Genomic DNA, 21371 nt, shown 5'->3' on the forward strand with positions numbered 1-21371 from the left:
CGCGCGTCTGGGCGTGTGCAAAGAAACACAGGCACATAGATGCGCGTACACCAGCAAATGGGCGGATGCTCACACACGTGCTCGCACCGCGGAAGGCAGCCTGGGGAGGAAATCGGCCTTAGGGAGCGGCCCCCTGGGCGTGCCGCGCCCCTGAAGAGGATGAGGGCGGGGTCCCTTTGGCGGGGATGGGGTTACCAGGGTCTTGGTGTTCCCATACACCGTAGCTGTTTTGATCTTGCTGCTTTTCCGCTGTTCCCGCTGCTCTGACACCAGTCCCAAGAGCCTGGGCCCATTGGCTCCCAACCCCTCTGGCCATCCGTCTTTCCCTTCTCCAAGCCTCTGTGCCCGCACGGAGCATGCTACAGAATGTGAAGGTGCTTAATGAATGTTTACTGGTCATGGAAAAACTGGAGTACTTCTTAGCCCTTGGCTTGGTTCTGGCATCCAAGACCCAAACCAACCAAATTGGACAATTTCACATCCATTGGGGGAGTGATCAGTGATAAATTATAAAAATATGAAAACATTTATTGCATGCCTACTGGGTATAAAACTGGTGTCCTGAGGCCACCATGCACTTTAGGGTGTTTTCCAACCACATTCAACTCAACAGTGAAAAAGGCAGGGACTGGAGAAAATAAGAAAAAAAATTTTTTTTAATTCCACCATTATTGATGCTATTAGCTTTATCTTTTCTCAATTCAGTTAAAAGAGCTCTCCCTGTGCGGTGAACCAGCTGGAAACAGTATCACATGTGAAAGAGGAAGGAGGCATGTTTAGGTTGTGCAGAAGCTTGAGAGAGACAGGCATGCCTGGCCAGTGTCCAGTGTCTGTGGGGATGCCATGTGGAAACAGACCGGCTGCACTAGTAGAAGTGGGACCCTTGGGTGCATACTTGGAAGAAGATCCAAGGTTTCCAAGGAAGAACTTCTAGAAGGATTACAGGGGTTCCAAGCCTACCGATCATGGGTATCTTTCTAAAAGTAATGACTGCACTGAACAGGTTCTTGAATGAGGTCACCTTTAAGGCCCCTTCTAAATGTCTATGATTCTCTAGGAAAGCTAAAGGAGGGGATGGAATGGGTAGCCCTGGGCCACAGAAGACATCTGCAAAAAGGAGGGTAGGCATTCTGGGATTTCTTGAAGATGGGCAGCTATGCATTGTCCTACCCCTAAAGCTAGATACTTACCTACCCACCCTAGGCACCATCCTCCTCCCTCCCTCAGGGATTAAAATATGTGCCCATTTCCCTGTTTTCTTCCCACCTGTCAGAATCCTTGCGACTAAGAAGGGCCACATCTCTTTCATGTTCTTCCTTGCTCTCCAAAGATGGTGAAGCCGAAGATCTTCCAATTCCAGGAATCCTGGCCATACCCCTCTCTCACGGGCAGCGAGCGTCTCTTATTCTCTAGGGCTCTGACCTGGACTCCAAGATAAATATTTAATGTAGAGGGTGCAGCTGAGCTGACAAAGGTCCTCACTTCCTGTTTCTCACAAAGGGAGGTAGCAGCCAGGGACAAGGAGCTGGGGACTGGCTACCAGTTTCATCACTATGGGAATAGGGAGCCCAGTAAACAGCTCTGTAGGAGGTGGCGGGTAGGCCCCACTGGAGACCTGAACCTTTCTCCTGGTGGCCATTGGACCTCATAGCAAAGAGGATGAGAGATTGGTAGGAGCATAGAGCATAAGGAATCTTGACTAGTTGATTCCTCTCTTTCCGCACATATTTGGGGAGAAGAATCCCTCCTCTGAAAAGTGGGAGATTAAAGGAGGGAGGAGGAAGTAGCAAAGTCCAAAGATGTAGCCAAGAAACAGGTATCTGCTTTCTCACCTCCTCCCTCCAGCCTCAGTTCTACTTGCTGTGGGCCTAAGGCTACAGACAGCTGGCATGGTTTAGGGAGAGGCTGTCCAAAGTGACCTGGCTGTTGTCAACAACAAAGAGATTCTTTTCATCCCAAAGCACTATCTGCTCTGGTGACTCCCTTATCTAACAGGGACCTCCTTCCCTGTGACTCTTTCCCTGTCCCTGGCACTGCCTTCCGTCAGGGGGCTGCCTCTGCCTTCTCAGAGTCACCTGAGCCATAGTAAACACAGTTACATAACTGCTCTGTTTTTCCTAGCTATCTGATCCTGGTCAGCAGTGTGCCCCACCCCCACCCCCACTCCTGCTCCTCAAGCCTGCCACCTTTTTTTCTGCGACTTCTCCCCAGGTGGCACCCATGTCAACACAGATCTGTCCATGCCCTCCACCCCAGGGGATATTAGCCAAGAGACTCCCAACAGATGTGGCTCTTCATATGGAGCGGGAGAAGGTGGTGGTTGTTCATACAGGAATACAGGTCACTCTGAAAACCAACCTCTTGTCACCAAGAAAAAGGATGAATGGAAAGAGCCCTTAAGTTGCTTTTTATTGTAAGTGAGCAGAGAATTCAGTTCTTTTTCTCAAATGGAAAAACGGAAGCTAGGGATCCCAGAAGACAAACTGAACTCTCAGTTTCTGGAGCAGTATCTTTGTAAGTACTGGGAGTCTGGCATTTGAATGTCACACTCTGAGATGTGCCCCTGAGCAGCTGAGTGGCTTCCTGGCCCTGCGCCTCCATCCTCCCACAGTAGGCAAAGAAAGGGTATCTGCTATTCCTTCCCTTTTCCTCTACAGGGATGAAATCTGGCATATTCTTTAGTTAGGCTTTGAGCAGGTTTTTAATTTGTGCTCTCAGAAGAGTGTTCTTTCTGCCAGGGGGACTGAGCAAGCAGATGTAATGGAGTGAAAAACTATCCACCACAGGTCAGATACAGTCTTTGTCTGGTGGCCAGGGTGTGAGTGGACCCTCACGGGAGTGGAGAAAGAGGCTTTCAGGCCTGCCTTGCTCTAGTCTCTCCACAGCACACATGTGATAAAACAGGAACCATCTATGCGAGTTCTCGGAGTCAGTCACATGCCAACCCCGGAGGCTGCGACAGAACACAGCCTTGTGTCCAACTGTCTAGGCTATCTTCAAGGAAGCCTTGACACTGACATCACATCAGCAACTATTCTGTCTCCTTTTATGGATGAGCAAACGAGCATCATGGGCACATGGCGTGTCTTTGAGAAGAACTGAGCTGGATGAACCTCTTTCAGTTCTCAGGAAAGAAAGAGCAAGTGGCTGTCAGCTCTTTAGAAAGCAGATTTTATGAGGGAAGAATAAATGAGTGATGACCTCAGAGGGAAAATCCAGCCAAGTCAACTCAGCCACAAAGAAGGACACAGAGCAGGGGCTGGAAAACTAGGTCTGCATCAACCTTCTTTCCTAGCGCAGGTAAACTGAGATAAGGAAGATAAGAGGGTTGATTTGCTGATGGGAGCCTGACTTCATGGTGTCCACTGGCCTCCAAACAAAGAATAACCTTGTCTTCCCACTCCCTGATGTCTATGACCAACCTGCTCCTGAACTGCACCAACATCAAAAAGACTAATTTACCATTACATTATTAATCCACTGGACCAAAATTGATTAGCTTCTCTCTAAAATCTGCAAGTCATCATAGAAAACCCAGGAAGACCATGTGATTACATACAGCAGGCAAGAAGGTAGGAAGTCAGTCTACATGTGGTGGCAGGTAAACAGGAGTTTGCATTTTAGTTCTTAATTTCCAGGCTTTTAAGTAACCTTTTTCACAACTCTGGAAATAAGGGCAAACATTGCCTCATTTTACTGAAGGTTTAGCTGAGGTATAAGGACATTGCTAAGTCAGGACTCTATTTGGATAACAAAGATTCCAAAATGCATACCCAGCTTCTCTGAAACTAGAAATCGGGGCTTGTTTTCTGGCCTGTAAACTGCACTGTGGCCCTTGATGGGGCTGTGCTTACAGTACAGTTGCCTTACACAGGCCTGACAGGGATTCCTGCCAGAATTGGTAAAATGCCTTCATGGATACATTTATCCACTCCAAGGGCCCTGGGTGCTTCCCCTTCCCTCAATCCTCCAATTATTTTCCCTTGTGAATCCACAGTGCCTCGTGGTATTTCTACTTTGGGGAGGAATCAAAAGGCTGGTCTTACACTTCCTTTTCTTGATAGTTCAGCTCCACATTCAATGTCTCTCTGGCTCTTTCTACTTTTCCCAAGATGGAACTCATGCCTGTCTATCATTAGGATCATAAGCAGAGTTATTAAATTATTACAATAAAAATTATCTTTATCTTTTATAAAGACTGTACGTTTTCTGGGATGTCTTTCTTCCTTTTCTACAAGTAGTGGCCTCTGCTAGAGAAGCCACAGCAGGAGCTGGGACTTGAGCAGGAGTTAGTGGCGGGCAGAGTGCTGAGAAGGAGGGTGGGACAAGGCAGTACAGGAGAGGCAACACTGCAGCCCCCAAAGCCTATTTAAAATTAAAAAAGAGCTGAAGAGGTAAGGGAAAAAGGTCTTTTTTTGTTGTGATGAGATTCCTTTATCAAAGACCAGACCAGACATCAAACAGCAGGCTTTCCCTTGGTTTCTGGAATTATTATTAAATGGGTAAGAGCCAAATATAAGTGCCTCTACCAGGAAATACAGGAAATAAAGACACAGGAAGCCAATTAAGTTATCATTTAATTTTAACAGTTTTTTTAAAGGTGACTTCCAAATTACAATAAGAAAGTTTTAACAAGTTAATTTCTTGATCACAAAAGACTTGTTAATTTCTGCCAATAAATAACATTTCCACCATTTTCTTTAACCTAACCAAAAACAAGAAAAAGCAAGTAATCTCTCAGCACAGGCAAATAATCCATCATTCAGAAAAGCCTTTTAAAAAATGACATCATGAGCTAATCTATGTCTGACCACCTCATTTAGGAAGCAAAACCAGAATCCCTTCTTGGAAAATGCCTACTAACATTTCCACTGGGAAAAAAATACTATTGGTCACAGTGTATTGAGAAAGGAAAAGTAAGGCATTCATGATGGCATCTTCGAGAAGTTTCTCTAACAGACCAAAAAACCTGTCTTTCTTGCTGAAAATCAAAATCTATGGTAAGCTTCCTTATTACAAGCACTTTCAGTTTAACATGCCAAAAAAAAAAAAAAAAAAAAAAGCCCGAAACAAAACCCACAAAACGTTATTTGGAGACAGCTATGTCAAGGAAGTGAAGGGGATCTGGGCAAGAACTTACAGGAAGGCAATATGCATGGCCCTACTTTAGAGCTGCTCAGAGGGATGGTCCACAGCCATGTCCTTGCTTCTTGATCTTAAACCACCTTGACTTGTCATGAGGGTGTAGAAGAGGAGAAGATGCATAACCCTGTCTCAGACAAAGGTGTTATTTAGCAAGTCTTGCCAAGGTTGCTGGGGCGTGAGGCCAAGGCCTGCCGGGAGGGAATATCCTCGCCAGTATCATCTTTACCTTTGTGACTGCATAGATGAAGGCAGCTAAGCCTGGCCCCATTCACTTCAGCTGGCTAGACATATGCAGGACAGGCCATGAGTCTCAGAGTAATACTGGTCCCCTCTTTCACACTGTGGCAACGGCACAAAGCTCTACTGTTAACACAGTTCTCTGTACAACTCAAGAGTAACAACCCTTTCTTTCCAACTACACAATTTTCTCTAGACACATCTGCTCTTTCCAGGGAGCATTTCATCCCAGCCATGCTGAAGAGGGACTATGACAACACAGTGCTTGCAACTACCCTTCAGGTCATCCAGACCTGATCTGGCTCCTCTGGCTTCTGTTGGGTCCCCACAGGCTGCCCTTTACTCCCTCTTATAGCAGACTTCAGGAAAGATGTGGACCAGGTGCCAGGCAAGATGGTACCCATCATTATAACCACAAATGATTTAGGAAACTGGAGACTCATTCCCATAACTGGGGCTTTGGGTTTACCTTCCCTCTGAAATTGTTTCTGCCTAGGTATGAAAAGCTGAATAATGCTCTGTAAAAAAACTTGGGTTCCACTGTTACTATAACAACCATAGCAAATATTGGGGATTCTAGAATGATAATGGGTTCAGAAATAATTTTCAATATGAAAATTGAAGGAAAAAATCTGATAATTAATAGAAAGAAAAACTATAAACGAGGTCATCTGGGATAAGCTCTCCCTAAAATGTAAGCTGTTTTATTTACATAAAACAAAGGAGGGTGGAGGGAAGTGATTTTAGCCTTACTTCTTCTGAGAGGCTGGAGACTCTTGAGTAATGACCATGTAAACCCAGCTGCATGTCACATAAGCATGGTTTATAATATTTTCTTAAAAGACCAGCTAAGGATCTATGGGACAAAGACAAGGCTGAAAAGCCCCAAAGTTATCTAATTTTAGAAATCTCACCCTTGTTCCTTAATTACATTAAATAATAATATTCTGTTGGCAAAACAAATAAAAGGATTTTTCTTTTCCTATTTTGAACAGTGTCAGGAAGTCATACCTAAGTTATTAGGATAAGATATCAAATCTCTGCTATTGACAGGAATTTGCCTCACTGAACCACAACTGTTTGTGTAGGAACAGAAAAGGCAATGTAAATATAGACAAAAGGATATGAGAAATACCGATATTCCTGGAGAGTCTGACTTCCCTATCCCTAAGCAAGGAGCCAGATCAAGCCCATCAGAGTGTGATACACAATTTTCACTTTGCCAGTTAGTACCCAGTCACAAAAGGGCAGCCAAGCCAATCAGCAATGTCTGTCCCAAAACCAAGTGTTTGCCTTGAGGTTTTAAAGAAAACTGAGGCTGCTTTTGTTTAAGCATTCCATTAAACACACACACACACACACACACACACACACACACACACACCCTTGGCTTCTTGGGTTGTTTTTGCTCTAAATATTCAGAACACAGAAATTTAAAAAGTCTGTATGCTTTAAGTTTGTGTTAGATGAGCTTTCAAATTTTTATTAAAAAAACAAAACAAAAACAAAAACCAGTCATCCTGGGTGCCTGGGTGGCTCAGTGGGTTAAGCCTCCACCTTCAGCTCAGCTTCAGGGTCCTGGGAACGAGTCCCGCATCGGGCTCTCTGCTCAGCAGGGAGCCTGCTTCCTCCTCTCTCTCTGCCTACTTGTGATCTCTGTCTGTCAAATGAATAAATAAAATCTTAAAAAAAATAGTCATCGAATCAATTTGAAATTCCATATGATGTAGATGTAAAACAAAATTAGAAAAACTAGTCCTTGGGAAGTGTCATTTTTAAAATGATATTTCAGTAAAGTATACAAAAGGGTCCTGCAACATGTCTAAGGAACTGATATAAGAAGTGTTTTTCTCCCCCCAGATGGGAGGAGTTGAAGAAAATAAGGTCCCTATGGACCTTAAAGTGAAGGGGAATAAGAGAAAAGCATTTTTAGTATCTTTAAAACATGCAGGGGGAAGATTTAATAAAACAGAGGAGGCTTTGAAAATGGGGATACTGCAGAGCTCTGACATCAGCTAAAATGTTTGAAATGATGGCCTTAGACAAACCTGGAACAGGCGATCAGCAATCCTGGGAGCTACTTCTTAGATTAAAACATTCAAAAACATGCTGAAAACCCTCCAATGAAGTCGAAAGTGAAAACCAAGTACAGTTGTCACAATATGTATATCCACATATGGATATATCCACATGTCCCAAGGCTCACACCTTCTGAACCATCTTGAGTCACAGGTGCAAATACAGATGAAAGCACAGACTGATGGGCTCACTTTCAGAAACTACATGTACGACATGGAGACACATTTATACACAACTTTCCAAACTCTTGAAACACATACCTTAACTTTCTATAGAACATAATACCTTTACCTTTAGAATTCAAGAGAATTTGAATTTTCAAACCTAACTTCCTTGTCGCTTTATTATAAACTCACTCTGATTTTCTTGCATGACTTCTTACCTCTCTGGCTGATCTTTCCACAGCTCACAGGGCACCTGTAAAATACATCTTTCTTCTTCTTTTTTTTTTTTTTTTGAGTATAGTTGACACATGTTACATTTCAGATGTACGACTTAGTGATTTGACAAGTTTATATATCATGCTGCTTACCATAAGTGTAGCTACCATCTGTCCCCCTCTTCATCCCTATTATGGTATCATTGACTGTATTTCTTATGCTTTGTCTTTTATTTCCATGACTTATTCATTTATAACTGGAGGCCTGGATTTCCCTCTCACCTTCACCTATTTTGCCCATCCCCCTCCATCTGTCAACCCTCAGTTTGTTCTCTGTATTTATAGGTCTTTTGCCACGCCTCTGTCAAGGAACCTTGCTTTACTGTACAACTTGTTTTTGAGAAGATAATGAAGACATTCATAAATAATAATCCCCTTTACTAGAACAGCATTTTTTTGCTTGTAGGATTCTCAGTAACTATTTCACTACTTGTCTGATGACTGAAGCCCTTAAGAATGGTTTCTACCTGCAGACTATGTAAGTGTAACAGCCTCAGCTAGGAGAAAGAGAGGAGAATCGCATCCATCAAATCTGTTATGTGGACTGACCTTCATCATAGGTGAGATTTCCAAAACAGTGGTCCTTTCTAGACTGGGGCTGGGGGAAAGAGGACTGCGAGGCTATCCAGGTGAAGCCTGGATATAAAAATGATGATCAGTAAAGATAACTACTCAAGACTTTGTGTCCCTCCTTTCGTAGGTTTTATTCATGACCCAGTAAGAGGTCTGTTATCTCCTTCCCCCATACCCTCCCTACCATTTTTTAGTGATAGAGCAATCCATGCCACCAGATTCCAAGCCCTAAAATACTTTGATCTCTGTCATAAATTGGGAACTGTTAGCAAAAAGTATAGGAGAACAGAGATAGGCTAAATCCTTATTCTTCTGGTGAAATTATATGGGTTTTTTTGGAAAAAGGTTTCTGGTGTCCTTAAAGCTTACTTAACATAAAGCACTATTGTCAGGATGCTTGCTTCAATTTGCTGGACTCCTACCTCCTAAATGATATTACGGATTCTGTAAATAAGCACTTTGGTGTAGTATTACCCAGACATGCACAGTCACTGCAAAGTTGACCAATGAGTATTGTGACATGGCACCTGTCACCAGACTAAACTAAAAACGGGAGCCCAAGGATCACCAAAATTTCTTTCCCTCGCTGGTTGTTACTTGAAAAACTAAGAGAAGACTATTCAAACACTTTTTCTGAACACTTGTTTTTGTATTCCAAAATATGCTGACAGAGACTGACATACAGTTTCAACCTAACGAGCGTTTAAAGATGGCGAAACACCACAGGAATTGATATACAATATAGGAAATCCTCGTCATCCAATGCCATTTAGCAAGACTTCCAAATCATAAGGGGATCATTCTACCCTAGTCAGTTTCCATTACCCCCGTTGGTTTTTAAAACACTGACACAGAAAAACCGAAGGACAATGGGGAGAACAGACACAAGAGCTGATGCGATCACACAGAAGGACATAAATACCTCTTACTACCAGGAGTTCTACAGAGGGCATTTATACAATATTTAGAAATGTGGCTTCCTTTGTAGTTGGGTACATCACCTGGGCTTCAAAAATGAAAGCAAACTGTTCCAAATGTCCGAAGCTCTAAGGGAAGTTTAAACCCATCATGCTCATGGCTGGAAGAAGAAATTTTGAGTAACTCTAAGAAAATCCTTCACTGCTTTTTATTCTGCCTTACTAGAACATAGAACATATTAAAAAGAACAGAGTTCAGAAGAAAGTATGTTATATGGAAAACATTCTCCTTGGCCCTCAAATCACTGGGTTTGGGTTATTCATTTAGAAGTTCTACTCTAATCAAGTGTTCCATAGAAGAGAAGTTTTAGCCACTGAAATCTGAGCAATGTTCTTCACTGGCACCCTGTAGACAGGGAAAACACCCTCTTATGTTTGAAACACTATTATTAGTCTGAAATGAAAGATATTACCTTCCAAAAGAACAGGAGAAAAGTCTGGCTAGTTCAAAACCAGGGTGGAGGTTTCCAAGGCCCTTTTATTAGGGGAAGGTCCCCTTTGCAGCACAGAACTTCACATATGTATCAGACAATCAGATCAGTTCTTCAAAAGTAGGAAAAAAAGGGAAAAACAAAACAGATGCACTTTCTCTATATATTAAACATAAATTAAAAACAATTTATAAAATGGTCACCTTTCTTACAGCATAAATGCAGAGTGAATTATGAATGCACCTCCAGGTTTAAGTTGTTAAAGTTGTTTTTGTTTTGTTTTCCAATAAGAAATAAATAAAATTTGTTCCTAAGTTTTAGATCCACCTGTGCCACAGCAGGGCTCTGCGTCATTATTGGCTCTTCTCCCCCTGTCGCTCCTGTGTGCAGCATTGGGCTGTGCAGGGCCCACCAATTTCACAGGCCCATCGGGGTACTGGCTGTCTTTTCGGGGTGGCATCCGCTCATTAATTCGGTCCAGACCTCGGGCTTCTTCAAAACTCCGGATCCTGTGCTGAAGTGAAAACCCTCTGATGGCTACAGGAAAACAGGAAAGGGAGGAGCTCGATTAGACAGCAAAGCAACAAGCTTGAAGTTTTTTAGCATACAGCAACTTCCTAGAGAAAACCATAGAAGGTTCGGAGCACATGTCTGGTGAAGGTAACGGGCAACATTTGACTTGAATCAGCCTCACCTGAAGCTACTGCTTCTTATGGCAAATAGAGCAGTTGAAACTGTGAAAGTAATTTTCACAGAAGCTCAGTACAATTAATCATGGCATAAGTAAACCTGACAAATGGCTAACAAGTTCATTCTGAACCTCAATACATTTGAGTAAGGGTTTCTTATGGGCCTGAAACATGCTTAATGTAAGAGAAAAGGCAACACTGGAATAACAGAACAAGTTGAACAGAGTAGTCAACTTTAGCACGAACACCGTACTGATGACCAAAAAAAGTAATAAAAGAGCTCATCTTTTCATTTAGAAGGACAGCTTTTTCTCATGCACAACCAGGAGCTGAATGTAAGTTAAAAGGCATCTAGAAAATAGCTTCTGGATATCTTCCTTCTGACTGAACTTTTGTATCACCAAGGAAAGGCATTCCCATTTTGAGCCACCTTACATAACAACACAATTAATAACACAAGTTTATAAATTCTAATGATTTTCTTCGTCAGATTCCTAGATAACCTGTTACTCAAAATTTGTTTTCAGAGAAACAGAGATAATTTAGCTTGACTGCCTTAGGGCAACCTCAGAAACAAATCAAACTAAATCCTAGTCCACTTTTGCCTCTGCTCTTGATATCCTTTAGAATCATTAGATAAAAGAGGCTGACCTGTTTTGAGTTTCTGGTAATCACACAGAAGTCACTTCTAATGGAAGGGCTACAGGATTAAACCACCTGATTCCTCATGACCAGTTGCTTAAGCTTTAGCCATTGCATTAAAACTTTAGCTGTGGAGAGGGTCATTTACATTAACACAAATATGGGACACAAAGGAAACACTTTGTGAGCATGCCTAGATATATTTATTCCTTTCCTCACTGTTACAGTTCTGGTGATGCAATAATAGACGATTTCAAATGCTGACACAGCTCTTTAAAACTAGTAGACAGACACAAGATCACATCTATCATAGGAATATGGCCATACCTTCCCGGGCCTCTACCGCTTCTACTGTGGCTGTAAGAGGCAGGAGCAGTGGCATGCAAAAATGAAGACAGAAAAAGAGTGAGTAAACCAACAGTATTGCTGCCAGCACAGACAACCCAGGCTCCCACCTCAGCCTATTCCCATCCATAATGAAGGTCAACTAGTTAGAGAAGCGAGGATTACTGTGAAACACTAAATTGGGGGGAAATGTATGTGGGAGAGTTTCTAACACTTTTAACATTTCCGGTGGTATGGGAACCCTTTTAGCTAATAGCATTTACAGCTAAGACAATGGGTCAGTCAAGCTGACTACAAAAAACCAAAAGTTATGTTGCTTTCCTCATTTTTAAATAGCCAGCAGCTAATTTACGTTTTGACATTCATGTATCAAAATACTTGAGTCAAATAATTTAACATTACAACTGTTCTTTAGTTTCTAACAGCTCAGATGGTATTAAATGCGCTGTTGCTAGGTCCGACTCAAAATAGTTACTTGAAACTACTCCTTGTTCTTAAGGAATTTATGTGGGGTCCAACTGTCTTTTTAATTACTTAATAAAAAAAAGAATGGCCTTTGAATAACAGATTAACATTTGGAAGGAGAGAAACATGGGTTTTAAGTAAGTGGTTATTTCTTGCCCAGGGGTGGAGTACTAAACCGGCAAAGACATAAAAGTACTCAATACCGGATACAAATTCCTGTACCATCTGGGATTAGAGATCTAGTAGAAGTTGCCATTTCCAACCCACACGGTTTCCATTCACTGTGTAGGAAAGAGCAGGCCAGTTACTAAGAGGGCCTTCTCCTTTGGTGATGGAAAAGGAAGTAATTTAAAAATTAGTGTCAACAGGTAAACTCCTTGCATCATCTTTTTAAAGCAGTAAAAACCCTAATACATGAAAAGGTTACAGGTTGTAGCAAGAAAGATCTTATTAGAAGAACCCTCTCAGTTCCTCCAGTACTGATTTTTACAAGTCAGGGAAAAATAACGAACAGGACAGTTTGCTGTTCCTGAGGTTTTGATACCAGTAGGAGAGGAGAAACTGGAAGAACTGACAGTTAACTTCCTATCACAATGTGAAAACTGGAAACTTGGAATCAATTTATCGAGTGCTGAAATTTGTCAACCACATGTAGGTCTGTGGTAAAGCAATGTCACACCCTCTCTAATCTCCTCAAATAGAACAAATAAACGTTCACAAGAAAAGGTAGTGCCTTCAAACAGGACATCACTCCTGGTGTTAAAAAGTGGAAGAACAAAGCATAGCCTGAAATTTGTATATAGGTTATTGGTCTAATCAGAGTTTAAGTGTTATGTGGTGAAATGTGTACTAGTATTACACTGTCTTGGGTCCTTCTAGAATGTTTTTTTGCACTGGGTATAAAGAGACCAGCCTGCATTAAGGGGCATTATATATAAGAAAAAGTCACAAAAAACCCTGAGAAACTGGTTTATTTATTTACATTTAATTTATTTATATATATTTATTTTTATTTTATTTCTTTACTGAAACATAATTCACATACTATAAAATTCACTTATTTAAAGTGTACAGTTCAATGATCTAATATATTTAGAGTTGTATAACCATCACCACAATCTATAGTTAGAACATTTTCATCACCCTCAAAAGAATGCTATTTACCTCCCTAATCCCTTTCCGTTAATCCTAGAGCCAACCAATAATCAACTTTGTCTTCACACCTTTGCCTGTTTTGGACATTTCAAATAAATGGAAACGTACCGTATGTGATTTTAGTGACTGGCTTCTTTCACTTAGCATGTTTTTGTTTTTGTTTTTTTTAAAAGATTTTATTTATTTATTTGACAGAGGGTGAGAGAGGGAGCACAAGCAGGGGGAGGGGCAGAGGGAGAATTAGGCTTCTTGCTGAGCAGGGGGCCTGACCCGGGGCTCTAACCCAGGACCCTTGGATCATGACCTGAGCCAAAGGCAAACCCTAATGACTGAGCCACCCAGGCGCCCCTCACTTAGCATGTTTTTAAGGTTTAGTCACGTTGAAGCATGTACCAGTACTTCATTCCTTTTTATGACTGAATAGTACGCTACTGTGTGAAGAGCCACCTCATCACATGATGGACGTCTGAGCCATTTCCACTTCTCGGCTCTAAAGAAAAATGTTGCTGTGAATATCTGCATACAAGTCTTTGTGTGGATATGTTCTCAGTTTTCTGGGGTATACAGCTACAAGTGGAACAGCTGGTCATAAGGTCAACTGCATGTTTAAGCATCTAAGGAACTGTCAGACTGGTTTCCAAAGTACTGCACCATTTCACATCTCCATCAGCAGGGTGTGAGGGTCTTAATTTCTCTACATTCTCATCAGTACGTGCTACTATCTGTCTTTGTGATCACACCCATCCTAGCAGGCGTGAAGTGGTATCTCGTTGTGGTTTGGATCTGTATTTCTCTAACGTCTAATGACGTTGAGCAACTTTTCCCATGCTTGGTGGCCACTTGTCTTTGTAAATGCCTATTCAATTTTACCCATTTTTTAATTGGGTTGTCTTTTTATTATTCAATTATAAGGATTCTTTCTATTTTCTAGATACCAGTTTCTTTTTTTTTCTTTAAAGGTTTTATTTATTTATTTGACAGACAGAGATCACAAGTAGGCAGAGAGGCAGGTAGAGAGAGGGTGGGGAAGCAGGCCCCCTGCTGAGCAAAGAGCCTGATGTGGGGCTCGATCCCAGGACCCTGAGATCATGACCTGAGCCGAAGGCAGAGGCTTTAACCCACTGAGCCACCCAGGCACCCCTAGATACCAGTTTCTTATCGAACATATGATTTGTAAATATTTTCACCCATCTATGGGCTGCATTGTCTTTTCACTTTCTTGATGATAGTTCCATTTCCAGCACAAATGTTAATTTTGATGTAGTCCAATTTATAACTTATTTGTTTTTTATTTTATGGCCTTTGTGAATATCATTCAATTCCTGGCAATCTTTATTTCAGTACTAGGAAGCTTGGGAGTAAAATTGTGGCTATCTATTGGCTTTTTGTTTGTTTGTTTTCTTTTGTGCTCCAAATTCCAAGCATATTTATTTTACTTCAATGTGTTATATGTATACTGTAACTTATTCAAATCCCTCTAGAAACAAGGTAAGGCATAAATGAATATATGCTATAAAGCCATATGGGATATTGTTGGTGGAAAGCTCTCCAAGTAACATTACAAGAACAATAAAAGGTCTTTTATAGCTAATGCTCCAGTTTGCCAATGAACTTGTAGAACTAAAACTCTGACTGGAAAATGACAAACATACGGTCAGTCGATAAGAGACATAAAAAGCTCTAAAAGGTTAGCTCCAGCTTAGTTTTATTCTTATGCATTCCTGAAGACGTCTATCAATTTCAAAAGCATCAATAAAAAAATTGTATTTGTTTGTAACACTCATATTCCAATTAGGAATGAAGAGAAACTATATACTTGGCACTGAGAACAAAAGGCAGACCAAAGACTATAAACAAACAAATCTCCAAATAGCACATCCATATAATTCTCCTCCTAATTCATTCCAGATCTGCTCTTTCAATGTCCAGACTGAAACAACAACTTTGTGGATCAGCAAGTTTACAAAACTTTTCAAGTAAGGATGTAGAAAACATTCCCCTTTTTTTCACCCATAGTGTTTCCTACTAATTCCAACCTGCCTTGTCATAAGTGCTCTCACGGTAACTCACATGACTAATTACCAAAGTAATGGGGGAAGTATTTTGCTCACAAGAAACTGTACATTAATTTGGGAGAAAAAAATTCATCCTGAAATAGTTTACTAATCCTTTCCATGAAACAAAAGAAATTAATTAGTCATGTACTAGGTGCCTCGGCGTAGTAGGCAGCACATCAGTCTCATAACTAGTTATGTACTTCCAAGGAGAAAAATATTCATTCCTCCTTCTAAATAGTTAAACTCCAATATTCCAGTATTGAATTTGAAAGAGAAGGAGGAATTCAATCCCATAAACAGAAAGGGGAAAAAAGGGCTTATTTCTATTAATCAGTATCAGCAGACTTACCACAAAAAGCAAAGGATTCCTGTAAGTAATGAAATGACAAAAGAAAAACTTAAATAGGAACAATTTAATAAACCAGGGCAAAAAAGCAGTGAAACTCAATAGTTTAAGTTGCTAATGTTTCAACTGCAGTTTTTGTGCCTAGAATTAGTCGTCTTGGTTGACCAGATCTACGCCTATCCTGACAAACATCAATATTTTCATACCAGGGTTCCATAAAGCCCTCTCCTTATAAGACAGTGTCCACATGCTTTTTAGAACTGGCACTCTGCTCACAGGCAGAGGCAAATACCCTCTCTGAGAAATTCTAACACCCCAAAATAAAACAAGCATAAGTGGGGTGCTTGGGTGGCTCAGTCAGTAAGTGACAATTCTTGATTTCAGCTCGGGTCATATCTTAGGGTTGTGAGATCGAGCCCCTTGAGGGCTCCACTGGGTTCAGCAGGGAGTCTGCTTGAGATTCTCTCTCTCCCTTGCTCCCAACTCGAGCGCTCTCTTTCTCTCTAAAATAAATAAATCTTTTTAAGAAACAATATATGAGGCATTAATCATGTGCACATGTCTAAAGTGCATAGCTCTATACATTTTTGTGTATGAATACCCATGTGTAACTACTACCCAGACAGTGATATAGAACACTGCCATTACTCCAGAAAGCCCCTCTCTCCTTATGGGTCAATATTCCCCTACCAGAGGAAGTGCCATTCTGACTTCTATTACTGTTTGGCTAGTTTGCCTATTCTTGAACATATAAATCAGATAGTCTGTGCCCTTTTGTGCCTAGCTTTTTTAGTTTACCATAATATTTGTGAGATTCAACCATGTTTTTACATGAATGCGTAATGTTATTTTTCATTGATGTATAGTATTCCATTGTATAAACAAAGCACATTTATCTATTCTACTATTGATGAACATTTGGATTTTTTCCTGTTTTGGGCTATTATGAATAAAGCTTTAGTGAACATTCTTATGCAAATCCTTTGGTGGATAGATGTACTTATTCCTCTCCAATACACCAGGTCTGGGATTGCTGGGTTACGGGGTAGAATATATACTTTGCTTAACTGCCCAAGAGTTTCCCAAAGTGGTCGAACCAATTCACATGACCACCAGCAATGTATCCAGTTCTATCCACCACAAATTTACCAACACTTGGTATTATTAGACTTTTTAATTTTAGCCATTCTGGCAAATATGTAGTGGTATCTCACTGTGGTTTTAATGTCTATTTCCCAGATGAGTAACTATATTAAGCATCTTTTCATATGCTCACTGGACACTTCGATACCCTCTTCCGTGAAGTGCCTGTTAAAATCTTTAGACCATTAAAAAAATTGGGTTTTTGTGCTTTTTTATTGAGTCTATAGTTCTTTACAGATTCTGAATTTAAGGGCTTTGTCAGACATATGTACTGCAAAAAATCTTCTCTCAGTTAATGGCTTGCCATTTCCTTTCCCAAACATGTATTTTTAGAAATTCTTGGTTTTAATGAAATTTAATTAATTGATTTTTTCTTTTAAGATTAACACTTTTTGTGTCCTAAGGACTCACCATTCTCCATATTTTGTTTGTAAGTTTTATTTTTTCTTTTACATTTAAATTATAATTAATTTCAAATTAATTTCTGCGTATATAGAGAAGAGTTAAGATTCACTTTCCCCCCACGTGGATATCCAATTGCTCTAGTACCATTTATTGAAAGAAGTCCTGATTTTCAATTTTATGTTGACTGCTGGGCTTCCACGAAAGGAGCATTTCTCATACTCACCCGTCTCAATAGTCTGTTTTCCTCCTGAAAGGACACCTAGAGGGAGTGTCCCTGTTGGAGTCAGGCCCTTAAGAGTCAGCACGCTCTCACTCTCTTCTCTGCAAAGGAAGTTAAAAGCCCCATGTTAATGTCAGGGTGGCTACTGCTCAATAGTTCAAATATACTAGAAGGGAAGTTAAGAAAAGATGCACAGAGATGGAGGAAAGGTTCTCCTTCTTCCTATCCCCCTTTCCCGACCCAAAGAAAGAGATGCTTTCTCTAAGTATTCCAATTTTAAGCAATGAGCAGGTTCTTGTTTTTCAATTAGAGGTACTTAATAGCCAGGTACTATTTTAATGCTTCCATTATATCATGCCATTTAACCCTCCTAATAACTGTGTAAGACAGGTCTTGTTATTATCACACTTTTACAGACAAGGAAACTGAGGCTCAAAATCATACAGTGAGAAGAGGTTGAGCCTGTGAACACAGGCAACCTGGCTCCAGAAGCCAGACTAAATCACGCCATTCACTACATTTAAGCTCATATGAAAGGAATGTTTGCCAAAATATTTCTAGTCACTTTTAACATAGAGGTCAGATTCAATGTGCACTTAGCTCTGACTCTGAAGACCTATCTAATCATATAAACTCCAATTCTAAAAAACCTGTTCTGAAATCAACTTCTAATCTTCTCTCAAAATGCTCTGCTCCCACACTGTAATGACAGATTTATCCTTACCGCAGAATTGAGAAGACCCTTGCCATCTTCCCAATGGCTCTGATTTTATTCTTGATGACCTCCTTTCGAACTGTAGTGCCTCCTTCAGGAATACAAAGAATCGGTGAGTTAAAAGAATCTGTTAACAGGTTAGTTGTTTAAAATGCAGGATGAAGTATCTTTCTAAGTTAAAGAAATTGTTTTAAAAAAGAAATCAAGGCCTAAGCTTGTCTAGACAAACAAAAATCCCAGGAAGTTCTAAGGAGCAAGAGAGAAAACAACCCAGAAGAGGGGAAAAGCAAGATGAAAAAAATGGAGGGGGTCACAACACAGACAGACTGGATGGACCTACAAGAGGTGGGAACTCATCTGTGGTTCTGAAATACAGAGCACAGCAAAGAATGAAACATACACGAGTCGACAAAGACAGTTGCTACAGCAAAGATCTCTTCTGAGAATGCTGTGGGCCACCTCAGGATGCGGGGGTTTGGCCTGCCAAATGGCAAGTGATGATTCACACAGTTGTCTTCTGCGGGCAAACACAACACAGAGCTAGCTCTCCTCAACTTAGTGAGGGCTGCTTTCATTCTATAATCCTCACTTACTCACACGCCAGTGAGTTATTTCCTACCATAGACAACTGCGCAATATAAATTATGATGGTGGGGAAAATCTTTATACAGCAACACCAAAAAAATTACAACAACATCGTATGGCCTTTTCTCATCTAAGATTCAGGGTACAGCTCACACATGAGAAGCCAAGGTCCAGGCATACACCAGGTGACCGCACTCAAAAGTCAGAAAGAGAAACATAGTCTCTCCTTCCTCACCTCTCCAGCTCTCAATAGCCTGCAGAATTATATAGCAGGTGCAAAGAAAACATTTACACTAAAACAGAAAAGGGAGGATGGAGAGCCTGTCTGAATCACTCAACTACAACTAAAAAGGTCTAATAAAATTAACAGGTTATGGTGGGACAGACAGCGAGTATGCGAGTATTAAGCTCTTAGCACATTTTAGTCGGATACCTTTCCGATAGCTTGAAATGTAGTGATCTTCAGGGAGAAGAGACACCAAGAAACAAGGAGATGAAGATAGAAATATGGGAAGAGAAATTTAAGTTGACATGGAAGAGAGAAAAAAAATCAAAGTGAAATGCAATGAGAGAAGCTGGCTATCTTTATCGGCTCAGAAGAGACATCCTTGGTAGCATGATAGGGTATTAAATTACAGTTTTTGTCAGCAGCTTTTCCATTTCTTAAAAGTTTATAGTTTTACATTAATTCACACCTGTTGTCATCCAAAATACCCTATCCCCACAAGTCATGCAAATAAAATTGGACAAAAAAAGAGATATTATTTGGGAAACAAAAAATGCTGAAAACAGGGAACAAAAACAAAGGGCAAAATGAACAGCCTGCAAATTTCCTAATAAAACCGTATGTTTTTGTTTAATGGAGTCACTACCTTCCTGTTTCTTCCTGTTTCTTTTTAGAGATATTATATATTATAGTCTTTCCCCTTTTCAGTTTCGTATGTTTTTTTTTAATTTTTTTTCCATTTTATTTATTTTTTCAGCGTAACAGTATTCATTCTTTTTGCACAACACCCAGTGCTCCATGCAAAACGTGCCCTCCCCATTACCCACCACCTGTTCCCCCAACCTCCCACCCCTGACCCTTCAAAACCCTCAGGTTGTTTTTCAGAGTCCATAGTCTCTTATGGTTCGCCTCCCCTTCCAATTTTTTTTTTTTAATAAACATATAATGTATTTTTATCCCCAGGGGTACAGGTCTGTGAATCGCCAGGTTTACACACTTCACAGCACTCACGATAGCAACTTACCCTCCCCAATGTCCATAGCCCTCTCCCCCTCTCCCAATCCCACCTCCCCCCAGCAACCCCCAGTTTGTTTTGTGAGATTAAGAGTCATTTATGGTTTGTCTCCCTCCCAATCCCATCTTGTTTCAGTTTCGTATGTTTTTGTTTAATGGAGTCACTATCTTCCTGTATCTTCCTGTTTCTTTTTAGAGATATTATATATTATAGTCTTTCCCCTTTTCAGTTTTGTATTTTCTTCAGAATCTCAAGTTCATTCACATTGCTTTTTGCTGTTAGTGTTGCTGATTTTCTACAAGACTTTCCTGAGGTGGCTGGTAATCCTTGGTGTCTGCCTGTGATTGAGAATGGGGGCCTAAAAGGTTCTCTGAGGTGCTGGATGGACCACTGACTGGCAGGTTTACAGGCAGTCATCAGCGTGGGCCTTCATGAGGGAGTTCTTTTGATCAATATCGAGGATGCACATGGCCACTCAATTCACCACCTCAATTCACCTGTTTTGGGCAAGGTATTGATGCCCTCAGTTGTATCCCTAATCCAGGAATTCTTTCGGTTTACACTTTTTTTTTGGAGATTAGCCTCCAGACCTGGAGACTAGGCAGTTGCCCAGTGACAACTAGGACTGTAACTGCTTTCATACAGCTTCTGCCTAGACTTATTATAGCTCAGTGACCATCTCCCTCCTCCCACAAACCCACAGTTCCCAATTCTAGAAACTGCTACTACCAATTCCTTTGCTTTCTGAGAATTCTGTGCTGGAACTCAGCATTCCAGCTTTAGCTTTCTTAAATCAGCCAAGTGAGGAACATTAATTTGTTTTCTGGCTTCTAAAAATTCCTGCAAAAATCCTGTTCATGTAGGTAACATTTAAATCTTTTTATTGTCAAGTATGAGAAACATAAAACTACACAATACAAATGTATAATGTCTCTCACTTCCCAAAGAAAATCATCCTCTTGACCTTTACTGAAATCACTTCCTTGCTGTTCTTTACAGTTTTACCATGCAAGTATGTGTGGATCCACAAGCACTATGGTTTTCATTATTTTTGAATGTTAGGTAATTGGAACAATCAAATATATATTTTTGTGTCTGGCTTCTTTTGCTCAAGATTGTTTGTGTTTTGCCTATTGTAGTTCACTGTAATTATTGTATACAATTCTGCTATGTATACATATGCCATAATTTATCCTTTTTACTGTCAGTGGTCATTTGATCAGATTCCAATTTTTGGCTACTGTGAATTTGATTGCTATGACTATTCCTTTTTTTTTTTTTTTAAAGATTTTATTCATTTATTTGACAGAGAGAGAGATCACAAGTAGGCAGAGAGGCAGGCAGAGAGAGAGGAGGAAGCAGGCCCCCTGTGGAGCAGAGAGCCCGATGCGGGGCTCGATCCCAGGACCCTGAGATCAGGACCTGAGCGGAAGGCAGCGGCCTAATCCACTGAGCCACCCAGGCGCCCCTGCTATGACTATT

At 40.7% G+C, this 21371-nt stretch overlaps 1 protein-coding gene across 2 annotated transcripts in view; it reads right to left on the reverse strand.

The window, feature by feature from the left end:
• Positions 1 to 4559: 4559 nt before the first annotated feature.
• Positions 4560 to 21371, reverse strand: part of PPP3CC (protein phosphatase 3 catalytic subunit gamma) — a 97635-nt gene continuing 80823 nt past the window's right edge. Inside the window, exons 11-14 of one of the 2 annotated variants that reach the window (XM_045996785.1) lie at positions 18073 to 18154; positions 17352 to 17449; positions 11540 to 11569; positions 4560 to 10418 (exon numbers count right to left, since the gene is read on the reverse strand). In XM_045996785.1, coding sequence (XP_045852741.1) covers positions 10192 to 10418; positions 11540 to 11569; positions 17352 to 17449; positions 18073 to 18154 — 437 coding nt within the window. In that variant the 3' untranslated portion in view covers positions 4560 to 10191. The remainder of the gene's footprint in view (positions 10419 to 11539; positions 11570 to 17351; positions 17450 to 18072; positions 18155 to 21371) is intronic. The other variant, XM_045996793.1, reaches the window with a different exon arrangement.

The sequence above is a fragment of the Meles meles genome, chromosome 2 (genome assembly GCF_922984935.1).
Source record: "Meles meles chromosome 2, mMelMel3.1 paternal haplotype, whole genome shotgun sequence".
In the NCBI taxonomy this organism is placed as follows: domain Eukaryota; kingdom Metazoa; phylum Chordata; class Mammalia; order Carnivora; family Mustelidae; genus Meles; species Meles meles.